The 26,828-nt window shown below is 37.4% G+C and overlaps 1 protein-coding gene across 1 annotated transcript in view; it reads right to left on the bottom strand.

Moving 5' to 3' along the window:
- The window catches only part of thsd7ba (thrombospondin, type I, domain containing 7Ba), a 179,877-nt gene that overhangs the window by 21,984 nt on the left and 131,065 nt on the right, over positions 1-26,828 (bottom strand). Inside the window, exons 15-18 of the mRNA XM_072397299.1 lie at positions 22,160-22,426; positions 21,170-21,348; positions 3,098-3,231; positions 1,896-2,052 (exon numbers count right to left, since the gene is read on the bottom strand). Of these exons, the coding sequence (XP_072253400.1) occupies positions 1,896-2,052; positions 3,098-3,231; positions 21,170-21,348; positions 22,160-22,426 (737 nt within the window). The remainder of the gene's footprint in view (positions 1-1,895; positions 2,053-3,097; positions 3,232-21,169; positions 21,349-22,159; positions 22,427-26,828) is intronic.

Below are 26,828 nucleotides of genomic sequence, written 5' to 3'. Positions count from 1 at the left end.
CTGCACAATGGGTGTTATCCTTTTTGTATATTTTGTATCAACAAATAATCCTATAGTTTTCATTATGGATCTATTTTTCCAAAAAATCATCCTCCAAGTTTATAGTTTTGTGATTATCATATCCACTGATGCATTTGTGTATGTTTCAGTGCTGCTAAAAGTTGCAGATAGAAAGACTGAATGAGATTAAATGTAGAGATAACTCACAGACTAATTAAGTGCTCTAGCTCTTTTTTCCACATTCTGCTCTTTCTCCGAGTCCAATGTTCCAGTTCAATGAACTGTTATGTCTGACAGAAAATCCATAACATTGCTACATGGCTATGTGACCACTAGCCTGTGGCTACAAACACTGGGGAACATAGGCAGCATTGTTTAAGCCTGAGGCCTACGCTTCAGTGGAAAATGGAAACACATTGGTAAACACAATTTACATGGTGCCCAAAATTGGTCAAAAGGGTAATTTTTGGTATAAATAACTCTCAACAGCGTACTAACACATTCTGATAAAGTCAATTTGTGGTATATATGATATTTTATAAAAATGTTAAATTTTGCTGCTCTGTTTTGGAAGTTTAATGACTCATCATGCTTTCTTCCAAGCATAACTAAGACATAATCATATAAATAATGAACAGTTGTCAGTATTTTTAGTCTGAAAGCTACTATCTGAATTTTCAAAAGTTTCGGATATTTGCAAATTTGGACCATACAAAACATTAATTTTTAATGACATAAACATGATTTTAAATTAGGTCAGAAAGCATATTTTAGCATTTGTAAGGCTGCCAGCAGCAAATATTTGTAAATTCAAATTCAATCAATTCCCACAACTATTACTATATTATGGAAATTGTTAACTTATGCACTACTTGACAAAAGTTAAAATGGCCACTTTCCTTTTTTTCTTCTCTTTAATCTTTTAAAAGCTTCACATATGAGATTAAACTTGTATGTGCTTAGATGTAAATTATTAATACTCTTAAATGTACATGTCTACTCACAATTTATGTAAATCTACAGATCAGTCTCACAAGAAAAGATAAAAAAGGTAAGTTTGTCCATATTCACAGTTTTGTTCAGACTGTAATATCACGAGGGTCCATAAATCATCAGATGGTAATGTTTTTCATTGTCTGTTGTTTAGTATAAGGTAGCGTACAGGTGACACAATACCAACCTGTAACTATGTACCCATTCTCATTTAAGCCTCCCTATTTGGTTTTTGTTCCAAACCCAAATTACAGCTTTACTATTATCTCAACCTAATCATGTGTTTTTCATGCCTAATCTTAACCACCTGCGACTGACATCAAAGTTGAAAAGTGAAACGTTTGTGAAGAATGTTTGGATGGGTTTAAAACCTTTGTGACAGTCTGCGGTGTAAGACCACTTGTTGTATACCCCTTACCTGCCTTCTAATATGTGTTTGGGAACATCTAGTACAAGTGCATTATTTCCCTTGTAAGAGTTCTGCATAATGCAAATGTAAGCATGTAAAACATAGGCATGTCATGCTTTTGGAAGCTTGAAAATACAGTCATTTAAAAGTGTTTCTCAGTATGTGTGGCATGGTAAGATTTTGAAAGGCAGGTGAGGCATATAACAATTTTAAGAAGGTGTTGTAATTATTCAATTTCAAATCTTAATTTTAAAAACTACTGTGTTTTGTTGGACCAATTTAAATATTACACATTCTGTTTTGAGACTGTATTGAAATAAAAGTATGACAAGACACAGACTAAAATGTCATACCAGGCCTTCTTTTCCTACAAACTCTTCAAAGCATTTGAAATGCATGCATATTTTAGATGGATGAAGAACACAACAAATCAATCACCTTCCTGTTATGGTCAACTAAAACAGAAAACAGCCAAACAATTTTTGCTTCTTACCAGAGGGCAACTGTTCCAAGGTCCCCAGGGTGCCATGACACAATCACTGGGGCAGGCCAGATAGCAGACCTGGGCTCTGGGTGGCATTTCGTCCTGATCACATAGACTATCGTCCACACTGCCATCTTCCCGACTCATTGCTCCCTTTTTCACACACCTAGTAGAGCAGCAGATGCATCTGTATAAGTAATCTCTAGGGCCATCACAGCTGAGCCTCGATTTGAGTTTGAAAACCCATGTTAAAGTTTATGACTCAGAATGATTTGCTCTTTTCCCCTCAGGTAAGATTGTGAAGTTAGTTTATTCCATTATTCCATTTGAGCTTTCTAAACATCTAACTAAACCAAGCTGAAACATCGGCTCAAAAAGTTGTTCCACTGTTTTTGAAAGAGAAATGACAGAAACATACATTTTTCTTCAAACAACTATCCAAGTAGAGCAACCTGTTACAGTTATGTGAGAGATTGTCAGCATGTTTACATTCAGAGGCAAAAGTCGAGGTTGCATGACATTGTTGTCCTGCAGCTAAAAGAAAATGGCTGGGTGATTAGATTTACCAAGTCTTCTTTCTTATTAGTATTTCCTGAGGAATTACTTCTTTGTGTCTTTTGGGGGCATTATATCATCAACGACTTTGGAAGAAAGCGGTTCCTATTGCTCTTCAAAATGACCAAATTGCTACCTTATGTTTTATTAACATAAAATCTTCCAGTCTCTTCTCAAGCGGCTCATTATCTCCGAGTTAGTCCTTGACTCTGAAACATTTGAGGACTTCTCTTTTACTTCTCATTATCAGGACAACGCTGTTTTGCTCTGTGGAAACTACTCGCATTTGTGTCACATTGTACTGTCACCTTCTCTCTTCCATAGATGCACGATCCCGTTTTCGTTTCTTGAACTTAAAGTTGCATTTCCTTAAGGCATCCAGTTCAGTGTCTACTTTTTACAGAGGTGCTCAATCCAATTCCAGTCAACAATTCACTGCTCTCCCTGTAGCTATTCTAAGTGCCACTAAACTGCAAACAACCTATCAACACTCATTGTGGCACATTAGTTTGGTGTGACTGATTGTTTTCCCTTAGTCCTGTGAGTGTGAATGACTAGTGAGAGTGCCAGCCAAAGCTGCGTTGGCAGTCTGGCTCCTCCTGTTGTGTGTTGCAGTGCCAAACCAGCAGTCTGCCAACCATAACCCGTTTGCTGACCTGATCTTGCGGCTTTGGACTCCCTCTCCGCAGGCTGGCAGGTCATTCATTGCATTGATGGTACAAATGGACCAGGGCTCGGTCCTCCACTCATACTGGCTGCACTCCCTATCGCATGGCACAGCCTCGTACACCTATATGCATGCATAAGCAAACCCACAAACACACGCACACATAAACAAAGGGAAAGAGACATACAGCATATGAGAAATAGGAGAAAGAAAGTACCTGAATTTGAAAAAAACTTACATACATTGAATATAGAATCAGCCTAAACACTCATATGTATACTGACCTGCCTTACAAGCACAAGCATGCGACAGGTACAGTTAAAACTAGTTAGTCCACAGCACAGGAGAAAGGTTGTTTTGGACACTTTCATGTTTTATGATTAACTAATACTATCTGTTTGGGTTTGAAGCAGTGCTCCTCTAGATTTCCCTTAAGTGAATCTTCATGCTGAAATATATTGAAAGAATATATTTGTGTTTTCAGGTATAATCTCATATAATGCGAGCTAGAATCCTCCTTTTCTTACAATTATTTTTAAGATCAAACACTTATGCTTCTCTGGGATTCCACTTGTGCTTCTTTGAGGTCTGATGAGGCTTAATGTCAGAACAATTTTGCTTTTATTTTAGACATCCCGAATATGAATGGAGCTAAATATTAATTATTAAAAAAAACACAACTGAAAGCATGCATGTACATTTAGAAAAAAATGAAGTTCAATTCTCTTTTTTAAAAAAAGGATATTTTACTAAAGAGGGGCTGATTATTACGATGCTGGTGGAAAGAAAAAAACTGCAATCCCAGAACTGAGGAGACCAGTTGGTAGACCTTTGGGAGAGGAATGTTGTCCCATTATTATCTGATATAGGATTCAAAGTGCTCAACAGTTCTGGGTATTCTTTGTTGTATTTTGTGTTGTATGATGCATCAAATGTTTTCAGTTGGTGGAAGTCTGTGGTTCAGGCTGGCCAATCCAGCACCTGGACTCTTCTGCTACAAAGCCAAGCTCTTGTAATAGATGCAGTATGTGGTTTAGCATTGTCTTGTTGAAAGATGCAAGGCTTTTTCTGAGAAAGATGTCATCTGGATGAGAGCATCTGCTGCTCTAAAACCTGCATGTATCTTTTTGCATTGATGGTGGCTCTTCAGATGTGCAGGTTGCCAGTTCCACAGACACTAAGGCATATCCCCAGAATTAACAAGCCAGGGGATCCCTCTCCTCTTTGGTTAATCATTTCCAAAATAAAATTGAAAAAAAAACCATTTTGACCACAGAACAGTATTCCACTTTGCATCAGTCCATTTTAAATGAGCTTTAGCCCAGGAAAGACAGCAGCGTTCCTTGACCATGTTCACATATGGTTACTTCTTTACATGAAAGACCTTAAACCTCATTTGTGGATGGGACAGAAAACTGTATTCACAGAAAATCATTTCTGAGCCCAAGCAAAGATTTCCATGACAGAATCTGACTGTTTTTTAATGTCGTGCCACCTGAGGGTCCAAAGATCATGGACATCCAGTATCAATTTTCATTGTCTCTTGTGCAAAAGTATTCTTGATTCTCAGAATATTTTGATGATATTATATACTTTGGAAGTCATAATACATTTACACTGAGGAGTATTATTTTTTATAGATTGCCCATCTTTACCTCAAGGAGACGCAGCCTCTCGAAGGTACACTTTTTATGCTCTATCACACCTGTTGAGATTTAACCTAATTAGTTGCAGCGTGATTCTCCGGGTTTTTTTTTGTTAGTGCCACTGTTGTGCCCATCCCAACCTTTTGTAAACTTGTTGCTGCCATCAAATTTAACAAAAGCTAATATTTTTCATGAAATAGTACAATATTTCTCTTTTAATATGTGATATATCTCATATGTGCAATCGTGAGTAAAATATTGGGTCATGAGATATGCGAACCATTGCATTTTGTTTATATTTACATTGTACAAAACGTAACATCATTTTTTTTAACCAGGGTTCAATCTAAAGAAAACCTACGCCAGACACTGGGAGGACAGTACAGGGTAAGTAAAACGACAATGACCACGGCAACAGCCCCATCGGCTGTCGATGTAATTGTGTGGATTTTGAGCCAATTCACTCCTCCCTACTCAACCAGTGAATCTGGCGTGTCTGAATAACCAAGGGAGCAGGCAGCACAATGCTCCTGTAAAACACATGTTTACTCTCAATCTATGTAACTGTCTGCCACAGTAAAAGGTATGCTCTTGAGGACAGTTTGGGGAAAAAGCTATGACAAGCTGTAACGTGTGCCAGAAAGTCTATGAGTATGAGTGTGTGTATGTTTGTGTGCGTGTGTGGGTGTGTGTGTGTGTGTGTGTGTGTGTGTTTGAGTGTGTGTGCACAGACAAGAGAGTGGGAATGAGTGCTGAGTATTCCCTCCCCTGCGGTCCACACAGATGCCTATTACACACCGTCATCATCTCCCATCTGTCCCTGCAGATGCCCCTGCTGGGTAAACTGGCAACTGCCCTCTCACTTTCTCAACTACTACCACAGAAACACAGCTCAGTAACACCAAAAAAATATGACTTGTGGATCACTTTTCTCACAATACATAAAACAAATTGAGCAATAGAAGCATCGAGAAACATTGTGCTACCATAGCATTAATTGTTTGAGTGCCACAACACATTAGATATTGAATATTGAATAGACTCTTACTGCAGTTAAGCTAAAGTCAGGTTACAGCTGGTGTACTAAACTACAAAACAAAGATGGAAAAAAAGGATTTGCTTGCAAGGTCACGCACATTTACAGGGAGCAGAAGAAAGTGGAATAGTAAATCAGTTTGAATCATCTTCTACAAACCAGCACCACTCATTGGTTCGTCTCTATTTCTGCTCTTTTGTTCTCTTTTAAAAAGTTCTGGAATCAATCTCTTTCATAAGCAATACAAGTATATAACCCTGCTCAATTTCTTTGAGCCCACACTCAAAAAGGTACTACTCAGGATATAATGAAGTCCTAATATTCAAGGGCAGATGAAAAGCAGATGGAATATCATCCAATGCATTTCACATAAATAATTTCCATCCATGTAATACTCTCCCCCATGAAACTATTGTCTTCGCTCGAGTTCAAAGTGGCAGAGAGGAAAGGAGATAATGCAACTTGGACAGATCTGGCATGCACTTTGTCCTCATTAGCTAAAGCAGAGTACATGAACACAATGAATGGCACTGACCTGAGCCTGCGTGGATGTCCATATTAGCAGTGCATGACAAGCCAGAAGTTGGGGAAGGGAGAGAAGAACAATGATATGATCATTAGTTTAGGTTTTGCCTGTAGTGACAGAAATGTATAGCTCTGCTTCACTTTGATTTAAAAATCTACTGCATTCTGCTCAGTGTTTCATTAATGAGGGTGAAGGATGATTAGGTACTTCATCATCTGCAATGAATCCTGGATATATTACCCAAATAGAATGATTCATTCTGCTGAGAGCCTTTCAAAGTTCTGCAGTGTGTTGTAACAGCTGTACACTGACCAGGCTTGCAGCTGAGGGCAACTCAGAGAAAACTAATTTGTTTGGAGATGTGAGCATGAATTAGCATATGCTCTGAAAGACTCCCTGCTGTGTATCAAAACAAGGTTCCGAATAGTAACTGGTAATGTAAGTGATTTAACAAAAATGACTCATCTATCAATTATGAATGTCCTCGGTATTGTCCAAAAGTAAGTTGAGTAATTCTGAGTTTAAACATGAAATTCCTTCATGATAAATGGTTTGCTATGTTGTTGACCAATTATCGTTCTAGCAATATTTTTATTTCAACTAAAAAATAGCCTTTTCATTGAGAAGTGATGATTGCAGGCACCACTGGGTACTCTGCAAATGCCTGCTGACATTTATTCATTCATTTATGACTCTAAGTGTCTGAATGGTCAAGCCATATCTGAACAGTTAATGATTAAAAAAGTGTAAGGCTCAAAGAAAAAATACAATATTGTGCAAAAGTCTTGAGCCATCACATATCTCTCTATATTGGCAAAAAACTGAAAATAAATGTAGCAATTTGTTAAAATATCTGCAAAACTGAAGAGAGATACAGCATACAAGGCAAAAACGAATTTGTACAATTTCAGTGAGCATCAAATCTATAATTTGGTACGACCACCTATATTTCTCAGACAGCCTAAACCTTTTTAAACAAGCTTTCTTGTAATTTTCCGCAATAGTCTTCAGATTTCATCCTGTCCCTTAAAGACATCACTTTATGATACTGTTCATGTGACGTACATAATCCTTTTAGGCCTGACTCTTCTTCATTTCCCTGCACTTGTCAAGTTTCCTTAAACTTTCTAAGGACACACAGCACATTAGGCTGAGATATGTCAAGTTTTTTGGCTAATATCTCTTTCTATTGACCTTGTTGGTGTAACAGTACTATGTCATGTCTGCCAAACTGTGTTATCTTCGACATTTTTTTGTAGATGCAACTTTAGAAACGCCAATAAATGATGTGTCTCTATGGCAGACTACCAGTAACAAAATGCCTAAGATACAATAAAAAATGGTTCTTTGCTTAGTTGTACATTATGTTTATGAGAATCAGATGTATACAGACACATATATAGTACACAATCAGTGCACCTCAATACTGATTCTACAAGTCAACTGTACTGAGGGTGTGTAACCCATTATTCTAAAAGATGTTTCCATGCTTGATATTGGTCCAAATGTTCCCGCAAAATCTTATTCAGGCATCCAATTAATTTGAGATGTTTTGATGGGATGTATTACCCCCCCCCCACACACACACGCACACACACACAGGATAACAGAGATGCCAGATCCTCTCGTAGTAAGGATCAAAAATAAATTTTTTTCTTTTAATTTGCAAAGCTTTCTTACAAACCTTCTGTAGGTGCCTACAGAAAGATACATCAGCACATAAAAAGACCATGCACATGAATATACACAAATAACCACAGAAAATACCAACACAAAAATACCTGAGAAGCTTGAACAGGGTATAATGCTGGGATGGCGTTTTTATTGTAAAAAGAGAGAAAATGGAACACAGAGATTTGAAGCAGAGCAGCCTTCTATAAATCTCTCTAAAAGCGTCAGCGTGTGACCACGACTTCAAATAGTCTCTGCTATTACTGTCGGCAGGCCCATGGATGAGCTAAAAAAAAAACAATGGCTCCTCTGAGAAACTCTGGGATTTCTTCCCATGTGATGATGACCTCTCAAATGTACTCATGAGATGACAAGTTAAAATGTGCCAAAAACTAGAAAGCACATCATTTGTAAGACTCTTACGAAAGACAGCTGTGTATGAATTTTCTGCAAACACTGTGCCCAGAAAATGAGCTTTAATCTTGCTAAAAACTACATTGTGATATTTATATCTGTAAATTGAGCTTGTAAAAAGATTCAGATAATAGGGACTGAGAAGAAATTGGCTTCCAAAGAGTGAGAATGCAGCTGTTGAAAACCAAACAAATGGAAAATCACTCACTAATTAAAAGTTGAAACTGAGGATGGCAAAACCCAACAACAAGAGAAAGACTGTGCAAAAACAACAGTTCTGACTTGCTCATCCATTCTATCTGGATCTTTTCAGATGAGGAGGATAACACAGATAATCTTCTATGCTCTGTAGTGTTACAGACACATTGAACATGTAGTGTTAATCAGCTTTATACAGCTTATGTTTTGTCTTTAACCCTCCTCCTTATCTCAGCTCCTCTGTTTCATAACTTTCCTTCAGACAAGTTTCTCACTATCCAGGCTGTCAATGAGCCAGAGCCCTAACAAGTTTTGCAGTATGTTTAACATCCTCACCGCATCTACTTTTGTGTTGGCTCAAGAGTGGAACAACAGTATGGCCATCCACAACTGCACAAACTGATTGGCTATCAAGCTCTGAAATCATTTCCTTTTCTTATTCACACTATAATCTATTACCAAGGCCCAGTTCAACAAGACAAGAATGCATTAGTTGAGACATTTCATAAGCACTTAACCTTGTACCGTAACAACAGCTGTGGTCAAATATATTGTACCACACACTTTAGCTCATGCTGCCACTGACTCACTTTTGGATTAGTAATGAGTTCACTATTTAAGCTATACGTACGTCAAATAAAAAAAAAACTAACAGAAAGCACAACTGTTCATGGTTTTGAACCCTGTGTACACGCCATCACAGCCATGCTCCAGCTTTAACTGCAGTCAGTTAAAGGTTGCAGGTGACCAACTATGGTAAAGAAATTAATGTCTACAGTCTTTTCAACAAGAACTTTCTCCAGTCTTAGCTGAACATGTACAATGACCATGCATGATCATTTCTGGAAACACACATCATGAAAGAATATTACATCAAATGAAAAAAATCAACATTTAAACACTTCTACACTGTTGCACTACATACATGAAAAAAAATTGCAAATTAAATTTGACAAAAGAGTGTACAAACTTGAGAAAAAGATATAAATATAAATGTAAATGTAAATCACGACAGGACTTAAGCCTAGTTTATGCTTCTGCGTCACGTCGATGGTGTAGGACGTCATTGAGCATTCAAAGTTCTGCGTCAAGGGAAGGTTTTGCTCTGCAATTCACCATGCCGCTAGGGGGCTTTGGTTTCAGGAGTTATAGCCAAATCCTTGCTTTTTCTTCCGGTCACAGTTAACAACAGTAAACAATTGCAACCGAGCAGCTGCAGTTGGAGCTCATCAGGGTTGAAGAACAAATGCTTATATTGCAAATGCTGAAGCACAGGCGACAGAGAAGACGTTTGTGGAGGTGGTCTGGTTCACCCACCGAGGGACCTGGATGAACAAATGCTCTTTTGATACTTTCGAATGTCAACGGGTCGATTGACGAGCTTCTTCGCTGTATACAGCCATTAAGACCGGAAAAAGCAGCTGCTGGAAATTATAATCTGCGCGGACTAATCACAACCCTTGCGGTCCGCGTCAGCTTGACGCATAGTTAGGATTTTTTGGAGGTGCACGTCAGGCTACGGCCACAAAAAAATGTTGCTTTCCACCTTTAAGAGGTAACTTCCACATGATTCAGACATTTTTTTCAGCTTTTTTTATCAAAAGAAAAAAAAACAACTTTTGTAACAATTGTAAAAGATCACTCCAGCTGTCTCAAAAAGAGACCATTGTCCCATAAACTTGCAGTTGAAGATGGGAGAGGACAATGCACGTGTCCACAACAATCACTCTGGAATTTCTGCAGAGATCTTCCACCTTGATCTAAAATGTATGGGACATCAGTGGATGACACGATGAATGAACGTGTCAGGAAATGTCTGGGAGCATTTGCTGCCACTGTGAGAGTGAGTGTGCTGGTGAGAGTTTGTCCTTTCATCTGAGCGATTTCCACAGCATAATTTCTGCATCAACTGCTGCCTCCTGCATGCTGTAGACGCCCGTTCCCTTACACCCCCGTCCTGCATTCCTGCCGGGAGAGCTCATCTCCAGCAGAAAGCCTTCTGTTGGGGTGTGTTTGTGTAAACAGCGACTGTATGAAATTGTCCGCACATTTTCCTGAGCATGTGAGGTGTGCACACGTAATTACTCATGATCAACAAGCAGAAATGAAGTGGTAAGTAAGTATTAATAAGTACTAGTATTAAGAAAACAACATGATCTCATGACAGATGTAAATTGTTCTGTGGAAAAATATATAAAATCATCACAGTAAAGACTAAAAAAGTGTACAATACCTATGCATAGCTGTTTATAACATTAGCAGTTTATCCTTCTTTACATACGATTCAGTGCACTAACTGGTTAGCAGCAAAACGAGTGCAGATACTATGCTTGTCCATTTTAGGTGCTGCCAACTTGGTGCCTTGTTTCCTTCCTCTTTTATCCTTCTGCCTATGACCCAGAAATCAATTTAAGTACAACATCTTGAAGGATATGTCAATTCCTAAGAGGCATCTGGAACAGAGAGGTAAGAGAATAAAGGCAGCTTGCTGGAAAAGCAAAGATTTATAGTTGTTTTTTTAAAGGTAAGAAAAAACAAATGTTGTGGACAATGTTATGCTCATGTGACAGATCATAAAATAAGTGCTAGGTTTTCCCAAAGCAATGGACATGTATTTCATCTTTGACAAATGCAATAATTAAATGATTTTGTTTCACAGCACAACAGTAATGATATCTCATTTTATCAAATGCCTGTCTTGATTCCTTTCTCCTTGAATCTTTTATTTGCTTCTTCTTCTCCCATCTCAGGTGGGAGGAACTAAGACACAGAGATAAAGCAAGAAGTAGAATCTGTATCGTACAAACAGAGAAAAAAAGAGGAGGGGAAGGTGATTGTACGGTCGCAAAACAGCAGGAATGAAGTTCCTCTTTTAAAGCAAGTGGTGCAGTCTGCCATAGAGAGAGCTGTCACAAGCACTTTTCGGTCTACACAGCAGGTGGAAAGTATTGCACATGGCTCATGTATTGCTCATCTCTTTTATACTTGTGTAATCTAGGACAGAAGATCTCAAACTGAGCGTCACAGCAGCATGGTGTGCCTTGAGTACAGGCCAAGGGGCCATAAGATTGATGACATCATCACCAATTTATTGTATTTTTTACTGCATTAGCATAAACTAGTTATCATATAATATTTCATACATATCAAATAAGAAAAAAGTTGTTCCAAATATGTAATTTGGTATGCATCCGGTGTGTGATGACTTATGCTTTCCAGTTGTCACATTTTCAAGAGTGAAAAATAGTGAAAGTCTGAAATAACATGACATCTAAAACTAAATTGGCTGAAGGCATTGCAGACAAGTTTTGGCTGCTGAGAGAAGCATCATACTCAACAGTGTCTTGGGGTTTGTGCATACCCATCATCTTGTGCATGTGAAGAGGCCCTGTCTTCGCTGGAATGCACGGAAACAAGACTGCAAGACCTGGGGGTTGTGCTGTATTTCTTCACATTCCACTTTGTGTGCAATGGCTGATCTCATTAAAATCACTTTCTGAAATGTTTTAATTTTGTTTCATGACTCTGTAGCACATTTTCAATCTAATTAAAACACAGTTCTCACCCACGCTGACACTGAAAACATCTCAACACACTCTCAAGATAAAACACTGACGTTACTAGTCAAAAGACAGCTAAATTAACAAGAAGACTATAAACAACAGACCATTAGTTCTCCATCGCACCACTGACACAAAAAATGCAAACAGTCCAAGCGACCCCTCCTTAATAACAGGGGGTATTAATAACCTGTGAACTAGGTTTTTCTCCTTGTTGACCAGACAGGATAAATCTGGCCTTTTTTTCTACTTCTGAGATACTGAAAGGGGCAAACAACATTCAGATAGCTGTTTTATTGACACCTGACATACTGACATATGTTGATTATGAGTAACCTGATAAATCTAATCTGAGTAAATTCTTTTTAGAACAAATTTGATTCAATACAGTAAATAATGCAACATCAATAAAGGGGAAAGCTCGGGTAGTGGGGTTATAGTGTATTTTAAAATTATTTCTGAAAATCTATCACTTGAGTAGAAAATTAAATTCATTTGAGATTAGCTGATTAACTATAATAACTAGTATTGTGCAAAACTTGATTCTCTCACACAAAGGGACATACCCTCAATACAGCTGATTTGGAGAATCAATTCTAAGATACAGTCATCTTCATCCACCGTTCATTTCCTCATATTTTGTTTCCATAGAACCAGACTATTATAATCTTTAGTGGCCTGAGCAGTAATTCCCCAAGTTTCTAAAAGTTTTTTAGATATTTTCTTTAAACATTGGCAGATTTTTCACTTATTTTTTTGTGCAGTCATTGTACCTGACCATTTTCAGGAAAATGTGACTTTGTTTGTGAAGCCACTTTACACTGACCTATAAATCATGTGAACCAGTGCTGTGTCTACAAATAACTCACAGTTTAGCAAAGAATCAATTTTAAACAGTATTTTTAGGCAATTTGTTACCAGCACAAAGCAAAAGCCTGTCACAAAGACACATAATTCCTTTCCATTTCTGTTGCATCTATGGAAAATACGACAAAACTAGTGAAAAGCTTTGTTGATTTGTAGCAACCTTTGAACTTATAAGCATTACAAGATCAAACATTTTAGCTTGGAGCACACAAATTATCCTTGAACTACAGCTCATCGACAGCAGATGGTCATTAGTTAATGGAGTATGAATAGCAAAGAAATTTAACAAGAGTTATTTTAGATTGAATCATAATATAAGTTCAACAAAAAAATGTCTAACATTTCTAAGTGCCGTGTGTAGCGTACTCGTGATGACCAGTAAAAGGGGGGAGACCCAAAGATACCCTTTTTCTTTGATCTGTTAGGAGTGGTTTCAAAATAACAACCCCCCTAATTTACAATCATGAGAAACTGAGTGAAAAACATTATAAACAAGGACCTTCCACCTTTGAAAGATTCTGGAGTTAGATTAACATCTGCTTGGCTGGCCAGAGCTGAGTTGGATAAACACAGACCCACCTCTTGGTACCAGATAGGTCAGTGGGGTGCGTACCAAGAGCGAACATTACCATCCTTATCTAAAGAATTGTAAATTAAGACGTGACACTCACCAGCCGGACAAAAGACAGACCCTTATTGGAAATAAAGAAAAGCTACGGAGCCAGTTTCAGATGGATTAATGAATCTGTTACCAATATGCCTCATAATTACCTACTGACTGTGAAATACGAAAAAGGACAGCTCAAGTATCATTTTAAGACTTTCCACGACGCTGTACGTAACAAACCAGGAAAGTTAATATTACGCCATGGAACCCGACCGTCGTGCCGTAGAACCACAGTGCTATCTACAGATCGCGACAGCAAATCTTGGACTTAAAATCATTCTGTATTTTATTCTTCTGTTTATAGTATGATGACTACTGCATTAGTGCAAATTAAATGTGTGTGTGTTACAATGAACTGGAGGTCCAACCGACAGCATAACCATCAGTCAATGAACCATGTGAATAATAAATTTTGAATTCTATTGGTCACTCACCATAATCCATCGTCATCTCTTGTTTGAACATGTCAACTGATTCATGTTTACATTGCTTTTATTTAATGCCTGTGTGATAAGTATGGTATTAATGTATTCTTTGAATGTGCTTTGGGATGCCGGGATAAGAGAGATTAACTTTTCTTTTATAAAAGTTAATTTAAGAATCAAAGCCGCTTTGTGACGCCCAAAGGCAAACCCGCCATTTCATTGGCTGTAATCCAGTGACGAAACTCTGTCCTCGCCAGTGAAAGTGAAGTGCGCTGCCAGTCAGGTTGAGTTGAGTAAAGTTTAGTTTTCTTTTTCAGTCTAGTAGTTTTGAGTCTTTTTCTCCCCATTCTTTAGTTTTTGTTTTAATTTTATTTCATTTTGTTTGTTTCAGTTACAGTTTATTTTACACTTTCAGACTCTAGACTCCTTTTTCCCTTTTAGTCACTTATTTACCCTCTACTTAGACTATTTCACTTATCTCATTTTTGTTACCTTTATGAGACGCTCATTTCCTAAGCAAAATCCACAGGACAAACTTAACCAATCCTTTTTTTTTACCAAATTTACTTGAAAACACAATTTTTGTTGGGGTTATTTTGACTCGACCCTGCTCAAAAGCCACTCAGCCACCTGCCCGCATCATTCTGCAAAAGGGGAGACGAGATACCGCATCAGGTGCCTTAAAGCCGAACCAGAACCAGAGACTGGACCGCACGCTCGAAGGATCCTGAGCTGCTCTACCGGCCACCATTCCACCGGAGAAAAATAATCTACAAGCGTCCGCTTGGGGACTCGCTCATTCAAACTCCTGGGAAGCCGGCGGCCAAATTCTCTGGATTCTGCTCAAAGTAAGGTCCACCCTTGTCTACCTCTCAAGGAACCTCGGCTGTGGTTTGGTAATAAATAGGGCCGAGTTAAAATAACCAAGTTTTCATTCACACAGTAAGTCACCCCTATAATTAGCCAGAGAAATATATACAGAAATATTAAGTCCCATGTCTCTCTTATCTCTGGTCTATTGAACTGAATCTTTGGTGTTATGCCCTCATTACCATATGTCCTGAGTGCTGTCTTAGCCCCATGTTAAATAAATGAGCATATATATAATCGATCCGCGTTTCATGTTTCTTAACTAATTACGGTCAATTCAGAGAGAATTCTAACCTTCAGTAACGACTCTTAATATATATGTCATACGTTCCTGCCAGCTTAAATGGTAGGTGGTGCCCCATCTTCTAAACGGGATCTTAAGAATTAATGTCATATCTAGAATGCTACACGTGAATTAATCATGTTTCTGTGAGGCAATATGAAACTATGTAAAAATAATCATAAAGTAATGACTATATAACAAGTGATGTGTCAAAGGATTAAATGCCACTATGCCATCATTACAATCAAATTGCTTCTCAAGCAGAGCTAAGCCAAAATATCAACAACATCAGAGGAAACATGTATTTATTAAAACTAACCAAGAGCTAACAAGATTTGTCAAAATATTACTGCTGTTGTAAACAGAAGCAAGAAAAAAATGACTTGTTGTTGAGGAAGAAGCAAACAAAAGACTCATCATGGGCAGATAGGAGTATTATTAAAGCTTAGCATGCCAGTTAAACCAGTAGCCACAATGACATTGCCCTCCAATTGAAATTTGGGAAAGCAATAAAAACTTCTCAACAAATGAATCCAAACAATAAAGTGATTTGATTGTTTTCTAGCCTGCTTCGTCTAAAAAGACATCACAGACAGCTGCTTTAGCAGCCTCATTGCTTTCTGACATTTGCCAAGAACACAGAGAGATTCCCTGACTGAGCCAAGACATTAAATCATGAATCCAATGTCCAGGAAAAGACCAAATGCTTTATTTTTAGACATAAAACAGAGGGACTAGCAAATCATTATTGACGATAGTGATAATAATGGTTTAAAAAAGAGAAAAGTAATTAAGGGCAACAATAGAACAAAAACAGTATGTGTTTGTAGACAACACTAATATTAGATCTGTCTTTGCTTAGAGTCACAGCAGCTGCACTGGAATTTAGAGTTCAAACAATGATTTTTCTCTGTAGAGCTGTGCTGAGGTCACAATATCAAATGATTGGTACTCAAACTCACTCATTGAAGAATGTTCAAGAATATCACGACCTAAATGGAGAAAAGCAATGAGAAGACCAAAACTACTACATCATACAATTATAGAAAAGTGAAAGAGTAAAAGCAGCCCAGTTTCACATGAAAATGTGTGATAGATACATTTGTCCACTTCCCCAAAATGCAGTAGTGTCACAGTCGATAGTTGTAAATCTGAGATGACAACATATCTCTTGTCATCTGTTATTTTGTATCAGCCACGATCCATATGACATCACTGTATATACAATCCATGAACAGTGAAATATACTTTCATCTTTACCTACCATATATTCAATAACATCTTAACCTGACTGTGTATATGTTTTACAACCCATATCATCTGTTGATTAAGTGATACTAAATGAAACATGATGATAAGTTTAAAGTTTGAATTATATCAGTCTGCAGTCATCTGGGCTTTTTATGCCTTTAATGGATAGGAGTTGAAGAAAGACAGGAAGCAGCAAAGGCTGCCCGATGCAGGACTCAAACAGGGGCAAACTGCAGTGAGGACTATAGTCTAATGGGGCGCCAGCACAAACTACTATGCTACCGACCAACCCGTTCCTGAGGCTTTCTAATGAAAATCCAACATTTTGGCAAGTAGATCAAGGTAGATAATTTCCGTTTTTTCGTGAAATTTAATTCCAGAGATTTCAGCTGTGCACATAGGATGTTGAAGCAATTTGAATTATTTCTTAAGTTTTAGGTGAAAGTGGCCTATTTAAAAAAAATAAATAAATGAATAAGCCATTTTCAGAGACAGTTATTCTTCAATCTGCATTCAGAGCACACAAACTAAAATTGTAACAGAAACATATCATAAACACTTTTTGTATAAACACAGTGTTGCTGTGTTTCACAGATAGAAGTATGTGACTGAGTTATGTGAAAAAGTTACATATGGAGGTGATATTGTGTGAAAACAATCAAATGAATGATTACTAAGCTGTGAATTCCTTTAAAAAACCCAATAAGAACAACATAAACCGGCAGGAAAATAGTTTGTGTTTAAACGTTCCTGTAACAATCTTTCTCCCAAACAAAGATCAAGAAAAAACTGCACAATCAACAAACATATGTTTCACAAAACTACAGACAAAACAATGTCATGTACATTATTAAGATTTTCCTTGTAGCCTGTAACCTGACTATTCTTGTCAGAGGTGCATAGTACAGCTGTCATAGGCTAAATGGAAAACAAATGAGGAGGAGAGACTGGTGCAAATCTTTTTCTCAGCCTTGGATTTTCACATGTTATCCACACCAATATCTCATCTCTTTCCATATTCCTGTCACACACACATAAAACCCTTCAAACAGACCCACAGGCACAGAAAACACAGGCAGATAGGGAGATGTTTCTGAGTAGAACAGGACCAGAGAGTAGTGGAGTGGAGGCATTATCAGAATTAAAAGCAACTATTTGACTGTTGTGGCAGCTGCCAGACAGTCAAGGCATTTTTTTTTTCATTCGATATGGAACATGTAGTTGCCACTTGACATTTGGCATTTGGCATCAAACACATGTGAAGCAATGATGGAATTCAAATGTCTCCTGTAATTATCGTTCCAATTTGTGTGTTTGTCTGTGAGCTCAGTTTTGACTTCTGTGAGTCTTCCATGGTAATCTTCCAGGTCATCTTGTGTTTAGACATAAGCTTCTGGCAGTGATACTGTAAAATCGGCACTTTGCTGAAAGTGGTACGCGGTTTTTCTATACTAATTTTAAAAAGAAAGAAGTCACACATTGTATAGCATTAAAGAAAATGTTTAAGAAGGTAACGTTTCATAAAAAATAAGGATAGTGTTTTTCTAACACCACACGCTGAACACACTTAATACATACTCTCTTTAGCTGAGGACAGTATGCAAAGGGATCTCATTTAAATATCTGTGCATTGGGTCCATATTCAAAATAAACAAATTCCTCTATGAATCACAATAGACTTGGAAATGTGTTCACCGAGAAACACTCATTGACTATGGGGTGCTTTATAATCTGCTTTTTACTCTTCTACAATAAACATGATTATAACAAAACCAAGGTTAAAAACTTAGGTGTCTATACTCATTCGTGTCATACACTAAATATCTAAAATATTATTTCCATCCAGCCATACTGTATTCCTCGCTTTATCCTGTACAGGGTGGCAGAGGATGTGGCCTCTTGTATTGAGAAGTAGAGTATGACCAACACAGATTGCCATTCTATTACAGGGCTAACCAAGCTCACACCACAGGCAATTCATGCTTTTCTTTTTTTTTTAGGGGGCAGAGAGGTTTATCGTAGCTGAAGAAGCTAAATGTGTCAGCTTGAACTTTCAACCTCCTACCCCATGGAAATAATAAACATTTTACAATATTTTCATAAGCTGCAGCTTGCCAGTTAACTATAGTTTAAACAATAACCCTTATGGTCTTAAATAATACACTACATGGAAATACAGTACAGTGAGATGAAAGTGTAAGGCTCAATGTGAGGAAAAACAATCCTCACCACCTGATGATATATAGAAGTTATGGAAAAAGAATGAGCATCCTATAGTGACATGCAGAGATAGTCCAAGCTTAATATGTTGAACAAATCAGCAGCTTGAGTTTGAACTGTTTCTTATCACATTATAACCACCATGGTCTGCTTAGCTAAGATACAAGACTGAATTAAATTGTCTTTATAATATTGATTTGGAACATGTTGATAATATATTAACAATGTAATTTTGATTTGTTGCGCAGCCCTTACATCATATCATCGCCATAGAGATGTTGTTCTTAACACAAAAAGAATTATCGCCATGTGTAATAGTCTGCTGATCTCATGTATGGCTTATTTCTAGATTTATTCTTTCATTAATTTCTCTTCATATATCCTCATACATTTGCTTAATCTTTTACAAATTCATTCTCTTTTGTGACAAAATATCACAGGACACCTTTTGGCAAAATTTGACTCACTTGAATTGACACATGACATACTGTTATTGCTAAGCTCTGACTGTGACTGCAGTCCTACAAATGTTAACTGGGCCAACCTGGATGGGTTAAAAAGTACAAATTTTGTGTGTATGTTTTGCATGAATGCATGACAATAAAATATGATCTTAATCTTAATCTTAATGTAGGATAAGTTTAGCAAAGACTGAAAAAAGCCTCACTGTTCAGTGTATTAAATATCCTTCCACTTAAAGTATGGTAAGTCTATTTCCACTTGTACATGAGAACCTGAGGGGGCGTATTCACTAAGAGTGATGTATGAATTATTCATGTTGATTAACTTGTACATTGTCTGATTTTACTGTTGCAAAAAAAAAAAGAAGAAGAAAATAATTTGACGACTTGATTATCAACATTCTTATATCTTGCTTCACAGACTTGCACCTACACAGTCTGTTTGACATTCTGGCCAATTTTTGCTCATTATTTTCATTGTGACACTCTGTCTCTCTTACTCCTATCTTTTGTGCTCACTCAGCCATGTGATGAGAGGATAACTTATGCTGTGCTGTATATATTACATCTGTCAAGCCAATCACCCGCTGTGGCTCAAGGGGAAACATCTGCTAGACTTCGGCCAATGAGTATCTCACTGTCACCAGCTGTGGAAAAGGGAGCGAGTGTGTATTAAAGAGGAGGTTTAGCCATTAGGAATGAGAATATTCTAAGTCAATTGTGGGAACCAAATGTAAGAAGCCCAGGTGAAATGCATCGATTCAAAGAGAAAGCTTTCTCTGGTAGCATGTTGAGATGCTTCAGGGGTTTCCTCGTTTTACATAGCAGAAAGGATAAGTCATCTTACTGATCTTACCTCAGTGATACAGCATAAAGGTTAAACTATCTTTCCACACACACCTCAGGCAGACGTACTTTACTTTAAATGGCCAATTTTACAATGTTAACAATGAGCCACAGTCCACCCTCAGGATAAATTCACAAGGACGACGCCAACAATGAGCTTCAATTTCAGCAGGGAGGGTTATTACAGGGCATTACAGCAGAGGCCATATAGACCTTGTTAGTGGGCACTTAACCATCTGTACACAAATCTCCACTAGAGCCCATCTGAATATTTTTCACACAGCCGTGCCTCATCTCGATGCTGACCTCTACAAACTAAAGTGTCCTTTAAAGCCCATTCAAGCATACAGGCAGCATTCGTAAAACACTTCCTCTCTTTGAACCGTGACCCCCATGAGAGATGTTCTGTCACAAAATATTCAGAGCCGTAGTAGAGAAGTAGAGTATGGATCATCAAAATCTCCCATCTGTCCATTACTCTTCTCACTATCTACTCTCTGTTATTATGTCAAAGGAAGTGCACGTCTGGCAAAGCCAATGATTTAGTCTAACTGAAGACAACAGGAAATGAACAGGTCACCCAAGAGTCCAACTGCCTGACGAGTAATAAATATTGTCATTGAAATGTGCCCAGAATGCAACACTTCCACCATGATGACATTTGGATGCAACACAATGAGGGCTGGAAGAAACTATTCCAAAACCATGCAAGAGATGCGTAAAGAATTAATATAGAAGCTGCTGCATGTGTCATACTAATGTTTCCAGTTGGACAATGTCTATGTAAGTAAAGTATGGTGTGTGGGCTATTTTAGTAATAGGCAGGTTGTCACTTAACATAAAGTGTGACTGGCCTATCTGCATTCTATCATATGGGTCTCTGGAACAGGGGAAAAAAGTTCAGGAAAAAATAGAAAAATATAGATAGGGTCAACTCTGTTTCTCAACATGAAATTTGAAATCTGAAAAGAAATATTCACGTTCTCGCAAATGTCTCAAAATATTCTAAAGGATCACTGTATGCGTTTTTTTTTCTTTCACTTTACAACTGATAAAACCGTTATGTTCGTTAAAATGAATTTTCTGCATTGGTATATGAAAGCGCTGAGGCCAGCCTTACCTGGTTCTTCAAATCCAACTTGGGGCATGGGCGCCCTCCATTGAAAGCTTTCTCTCTGAGCCACCTTGATCTGATCTTTAGCCCGCTGCCACACAATGCACTGCAAGCCGACCAGGATGACCAGTCACTGAGCTTACAGTCAAGGGGGCAAGGAGTGTGGCAAACCTCCATGATATAGCCTGAAATTGAACATTAGCAGACAGAGAGGGAAGGTCTGATTTAAACTTGGTTAGCAGCTGCAGTAAGAATCACATTAATAATGTTAGACGTGCTGCTGGCCTGTGTTACCCCAGACCTTGGACTTACTGTGAAAGCAACAGCTAATTATATGACTAATGAGTGCTTCATTTCTATGCCGTGCCAGGGGTTTTCACTGGGTTTCGTCTAGTGCTTTTCATTCCCAACATTTGTTTGTTTGCTGTATGGTTTTGTTAGCATTGTTTACTAAACTTCCATTCACACCTACAGAAGTATGCTTATCACGAGAACTGAGACATAGTAACTACACACAAACCACAAACAAAAACATTTTAACAACTTTTAACTTTTAACAAATATCACAGTTGCATTTCTTAACAAAGATTAGTGTAATTTCAAGCCAACATTTTGGCAACTACTGGTCTCTAATAAGGAGTCAAGTTTTGCAAAAAGTATCCCAGTAAATGTGGTGATCAGTGTTGTATTTAGTTTATTCTCCTAAATCAACACTCAAAACGCAAACTGTTCCCAGAAAACCAACTTACCTTTCATATGAAAATTACATTGTTTGGAAAGATGGGTTTTGGCACACTTTTTTGTTTACAAAAAAGTTGTTTGCAAAAACTACATAAAATGACCCCATTCCTAACAATAAAACTTGACTAACAAGAACACAATGTCAGATTCAGTTTCTGACTTGATGCAGAATGCAGATTGCCTCTGATGATATGACTACGATGAGTAAATCCAGCTCTAAATCTGTAATGGTTGCAATATATTTCTGTCTCATACCTGAGTCTGTGCAGAGCATGGGGTTAACCAGGTGTCCCTGCTGGTTAATGCAGGCCACTGCTCTGTAGCGCAGACCTTGGCCACACTCCTTCACCTCCCGGTGGCTCATCCAACCCTGCAGTGACACGAGAGTTGAAGGATCTGGGAGGATGCACTCAGACCAGTTCCCGTACGGCTGAGATAAAAACTCATCACAGGGACAAGCCTCTGTCTCTTCCAGCGGATACAACTTCTCATTCAGGCAACGCTCCTTCTTTTTGCTGCGACCTAAGGAGATGATGGACAAAACAATGAAAAGTTATTACACTGGGTGCATAATTAAGGCTGTGTGAATAGTGCTTGAAGCCAACTTTGTCTCCGTTAGGATTCGAGGCTGAGCTGCTGAATGCATAAATAGTTTTATTGTTTGATTTAATGACAGTTGATGGAGAGCCAACACATACTGTTCTTTAATTGGGAATGGCAATGACAGAGCTTTGATCAAATATTCATAAAAATGTGAACTACAGTGATTTCTGTTGTTCATATATCTATGATCACGCATTTATAATCTTTCAAAGGTGGGCAGGTGAGGAGACTAGATTACCAGTTAGCTGCTTACAAAGTCTAAATGGTTAATTTAATGTCATTGTAACTGTGGGTAACAGAGGCCAGATTTGGGTACAAACAATTTACTTTTACCATTCTCATATTCACCATCCCTACTTACTTGTCCAGGCCCAAACCTTAAAATGCTGAAAGGGTGTAAAAATTACAAAAAAAAAACTGTTATTCTTAGATTTACTGTGAGTTTTATTCAACCGACATCTGAGCCCAAACTGCAGCTGTTTGCTGAATCATGGTATAAAAGTGTGGAATGTGTAATAAAAATGAGAAACACCGAACTCAAAAAGAAAGTGGTGCACAGAGTTATCTAAGGGTAACAGATATGACAGCAGTCGCTGATGTAGAGTAGTCCGGTTTAATGAGGCTCAAAATTCAAGATGATATGACTGTGCTTCAACAATAAGCCTTCATCAACCTACATCAAGACACCAAATTCAACAATATATGAGACACAAGCGAGTCACAAATCAGCACAGAGCATAAATGATTATCTGAGGATATGCGAGAGGAAAAACTAATTTGCCTACCAATACAGTCTGAAATACAATATGCATAGTATACAGGTGCTGATATTCTATACATTAGAGTACATCATTAATACAGAGTTTGGATAACTATATGAAGCATTAACAGGGAGCAGAGCAATCTTAGTAATTTTCTCTATACTGTAGCATTTATTTTCATACATTATAATAAAGCTACACTCACACAAGGATAAAGGCCATTAAGTCATCTCAAATAATGTACTTTTATTTTGACAAAAACAGAAGTGAGAATAAATGCACCTTCTGCTTTTCCTATATGACGGTTTCCATCAAAGAATATTTCAGTCAGATGACAGACTTTGAACTAATTTATTTCTAAATAACAACTTTTAGTGCCAGTGTGGATGTGCAGTCAGGTTGTTCCTCAATATAACAGTAGTTTATTTTCTTTAAAAGGAAAATAATAAATTAGTAGAAAATGTATCTAAAGTATGTCATAGCTAGTTTAAAATACCCTCAGGGGACTATTGCTGCTTTTAGCAACCACATTAAACTTTAATTTTCCCATTCAATTTCCAACTCAGTAAGAGAATAGTGCATGCTTATATCTAATATGTCTTATTATATATGAGCCTTGATAAGGTGAGACCTGAGCATTTGTTTTTCAACAGGCAGTATTATAGTATATTGACAACTTACACATTCTGTCTAGTTGAAGGATACAACAAACAAGAATATAGTCTGTTCAGCTGAACCCATTTGTATGCTCTTTGCATGCGTATACGCCGTATTTAGGGATTGCATAAACAGACATTTTGTAGATCTATAAAGACATCAAAGACTGAATATTGCAGCAGTCCAGTGTGCTCCCACTGAGCAAGAAGAGAGATATATTCCTTTCAAATAACTTTGATGCTTTATCCTAATACACATTAATTCCCTTTCTTTTTTCCTTTCTATTTCTACATTGTGGCTGCCATTTATTATTTAAGAACACAAGGGCACAGCCTTTGATTCAAGAGGGTGACAACAGTGGAGAAATGGAGAGGCAATGAAAAGCTGCACAGAGCTTGACTGTTGTATCATTCCTCAGATATGCAGCTGTGACTTACTGATAAAGTTCTGCAATTCTCCTTTTAGAATGACCACCTTCCAATCTGCCACTTCTTGTTATACATCTGTTCATCATTCCGTGTCTTGTGCTATGCCCTGCTTTGCTTACAACACCAGAACAGTTTACTTTCTTTTCTCTTTTCTCTTTCAACACACTCCACAACAACCCAAAGAACACATGTCTGGGGATTGCCTTGGGGTCTACCGAGATTTCTATTCATAGAAAATGTACAATCAAAATTGCTTCTGAGAAATGAAACATGATTTTAGGTGTACTGGAAACCTTATTCCATTAATATTTCAGCAATGAATGTTCCCTTTAAAATCTCTTGTATGCCCCAATCCCTACAAGCCCAGTGTCAAATGACAGTGAAAATGATTGGATGTGATGCAATTGTGGATAAGTACCATTGAGAATGTAATATAGCATCTGGAGGGCATTACTTCCTGTCAGAAAATGTGATTTCTAGTATCTGGCCAAGTAAGTGATGTGTCGAACAACCGACACAACTTGTCCAACCTCTCAGAAATCTTCCTCATTTCTTTGTCACATCTGAGAATAGCATGATTTAACATATGAAACAGTTAATTTCTACTGATAATGTTTCTCCTGATTTTATAACCACATCACAACTACAACAGAATTAAAAATGGTCATGTTTTTCATAGAATTTAATAAAACAGTATGCACGTTTCATTAGACCCATCACGTGATTTCTACAGAGAAGATTGTGCAACATTGCTAAATGAAAAATTTAAAAAATGAGCACCATCTCATTGTTGCAGCACGAAATGGTGGCAGCAGGTAATTAGTTGAAACTGACTGTGAGAAACTGTCCTGCGTCTTTAGTATACTGGGCTGTGTTTTTTCTAAACGCACAGTGTGTGATTCAAAGCGTGTCTTGAATGCTGAATGTGTGAAAATGTTAAGGTAAAAACGGAACCGTCTGTCAATCAGCATGTTTTAGATCTGTGATGGTGTCCTCATGCATTCCTGAGTGGTTTGAGTCAGACCACCAGTAAAAATAGGGGCGTATCACAAATGTTAACCACCTTATAAATGATTTCTGTGTGCAAGGGTTGGATGGTCTCTCTTACTTAATATTGCCATATTCTTTTCTATAAGGGTATCTTTAACATGCTTCCATTTTACCTAAGAATTGATATATTTAAAGAAAGTTTTTTTTTTTGTCTTTAGTTCACAGGGTTTATTTTAGCAATTGGTCCAAAAAGTCAGCACTGAACTAAATTTAAAGTAAACAAAAAAACAAATGGATGTAGTTATCTGTGCTCAAACATTAAGTCACTTCAGAGTGTTTAAAGTGTAAAATCACCAAAGGCTACAAGCCACTGGCTCCACTTCAACTCCTCCTTGTTCCCTAAATATCGTCACTTCCCTCTCCAGAAAACCCAAGATGGCCAGATGCTGACCTCAAGGCAATTAATGGCAATTAACAAACCAATGGATGATGTCACGAGACTTTGTTCATCATTTATCTATAGTCTATATAATCAACCTGATTTCAAGAATTATACAGTTGTGTAAAAGTCTCCAATGTCTCACCAAAAGAAATCCAATAGTCTCCACCACAGAAATTGGTTGAAATTATAATTGTTTCAATAATGGCACTGTTAAACAAACAATGGAAATAGAGTGTAATGATTTGACAATTCTGTCAAATATCAGGCAATTACAATTTCCGTAAACTCATTAAAAAGCATACAATGTAAAGCTTTGCTAATCAAAATAAATTATAAAAGAAAAACAACTATCAGAGTAAAGATATGTCACCTGTGAATATCTTACTGTTAGTGACGCATTAGTTTTAGCTGTGGTACATTGGACATGCACTTAAGCAAAACCTGTCATCTTCTCTTCATTTACTTGTCAATATTAAACACATAATGTCTTTGACCAGAGTACAGGCCTATAGGCAGAATTTCAATTTACTTTACAGCATGTAATAGATAGTTACAAGATAATGCAACTGGCAAGACTGGAGTTTGAAAGAAAAAAGCTTTTGCCATATCATTATGTGTCATCACATGAGATAAAGTTAAATTCTGTGAATGAAAGTTGAAAAAATAAACTAATTACTCATGAGTAACAAACACTACTTCTGGCATCTTACTTAAAGTCAAATCCAAATGAAATTATTAGAGAGTTTTCTAAAACTTTAGGTTATCTTGAATGAAAATAATTAAACTTGCAAAATAAAATAGTGATTTCTTATATTCTTGTTACTGTATTTACAGGATGATAAAATAAAAAGTTTATTTACATCATTTTACATCTACATCCAAAATTTAAAATCCCATTTTTCTCACAGCCTTGACGCATCTATCTGCTAAACGAATTGAGTCAGCCGACGTCTCTTGTTTAAGGAAATATATTGAAATGTTATAGATGTTATTTTAAAACGACAAGTATGGCCTTTTTTTTATAACCCTCACAGATTTAACTC

This window comes from Leuresthes tenuis, unplaced genomic scaffold (assembly GCF_036924035.1).
Source record: "Leuresthes tenuis unplaced genomic scaffold, fLeuTen1.0.hap1 SCAF_12, whole genome shotgun sequence".
NCBI lineage: Eukaryota > Metazoa > Chordata > Actinopteri > Atheriniformes > Atherinopsidae > Leuresthes > Leuresthes tenuis.
The sequence above is the reverse complement of the archived record's forward strand: the minus strand, read 5'-3'. Positions and strand labels throughout refer to the sequence as shown.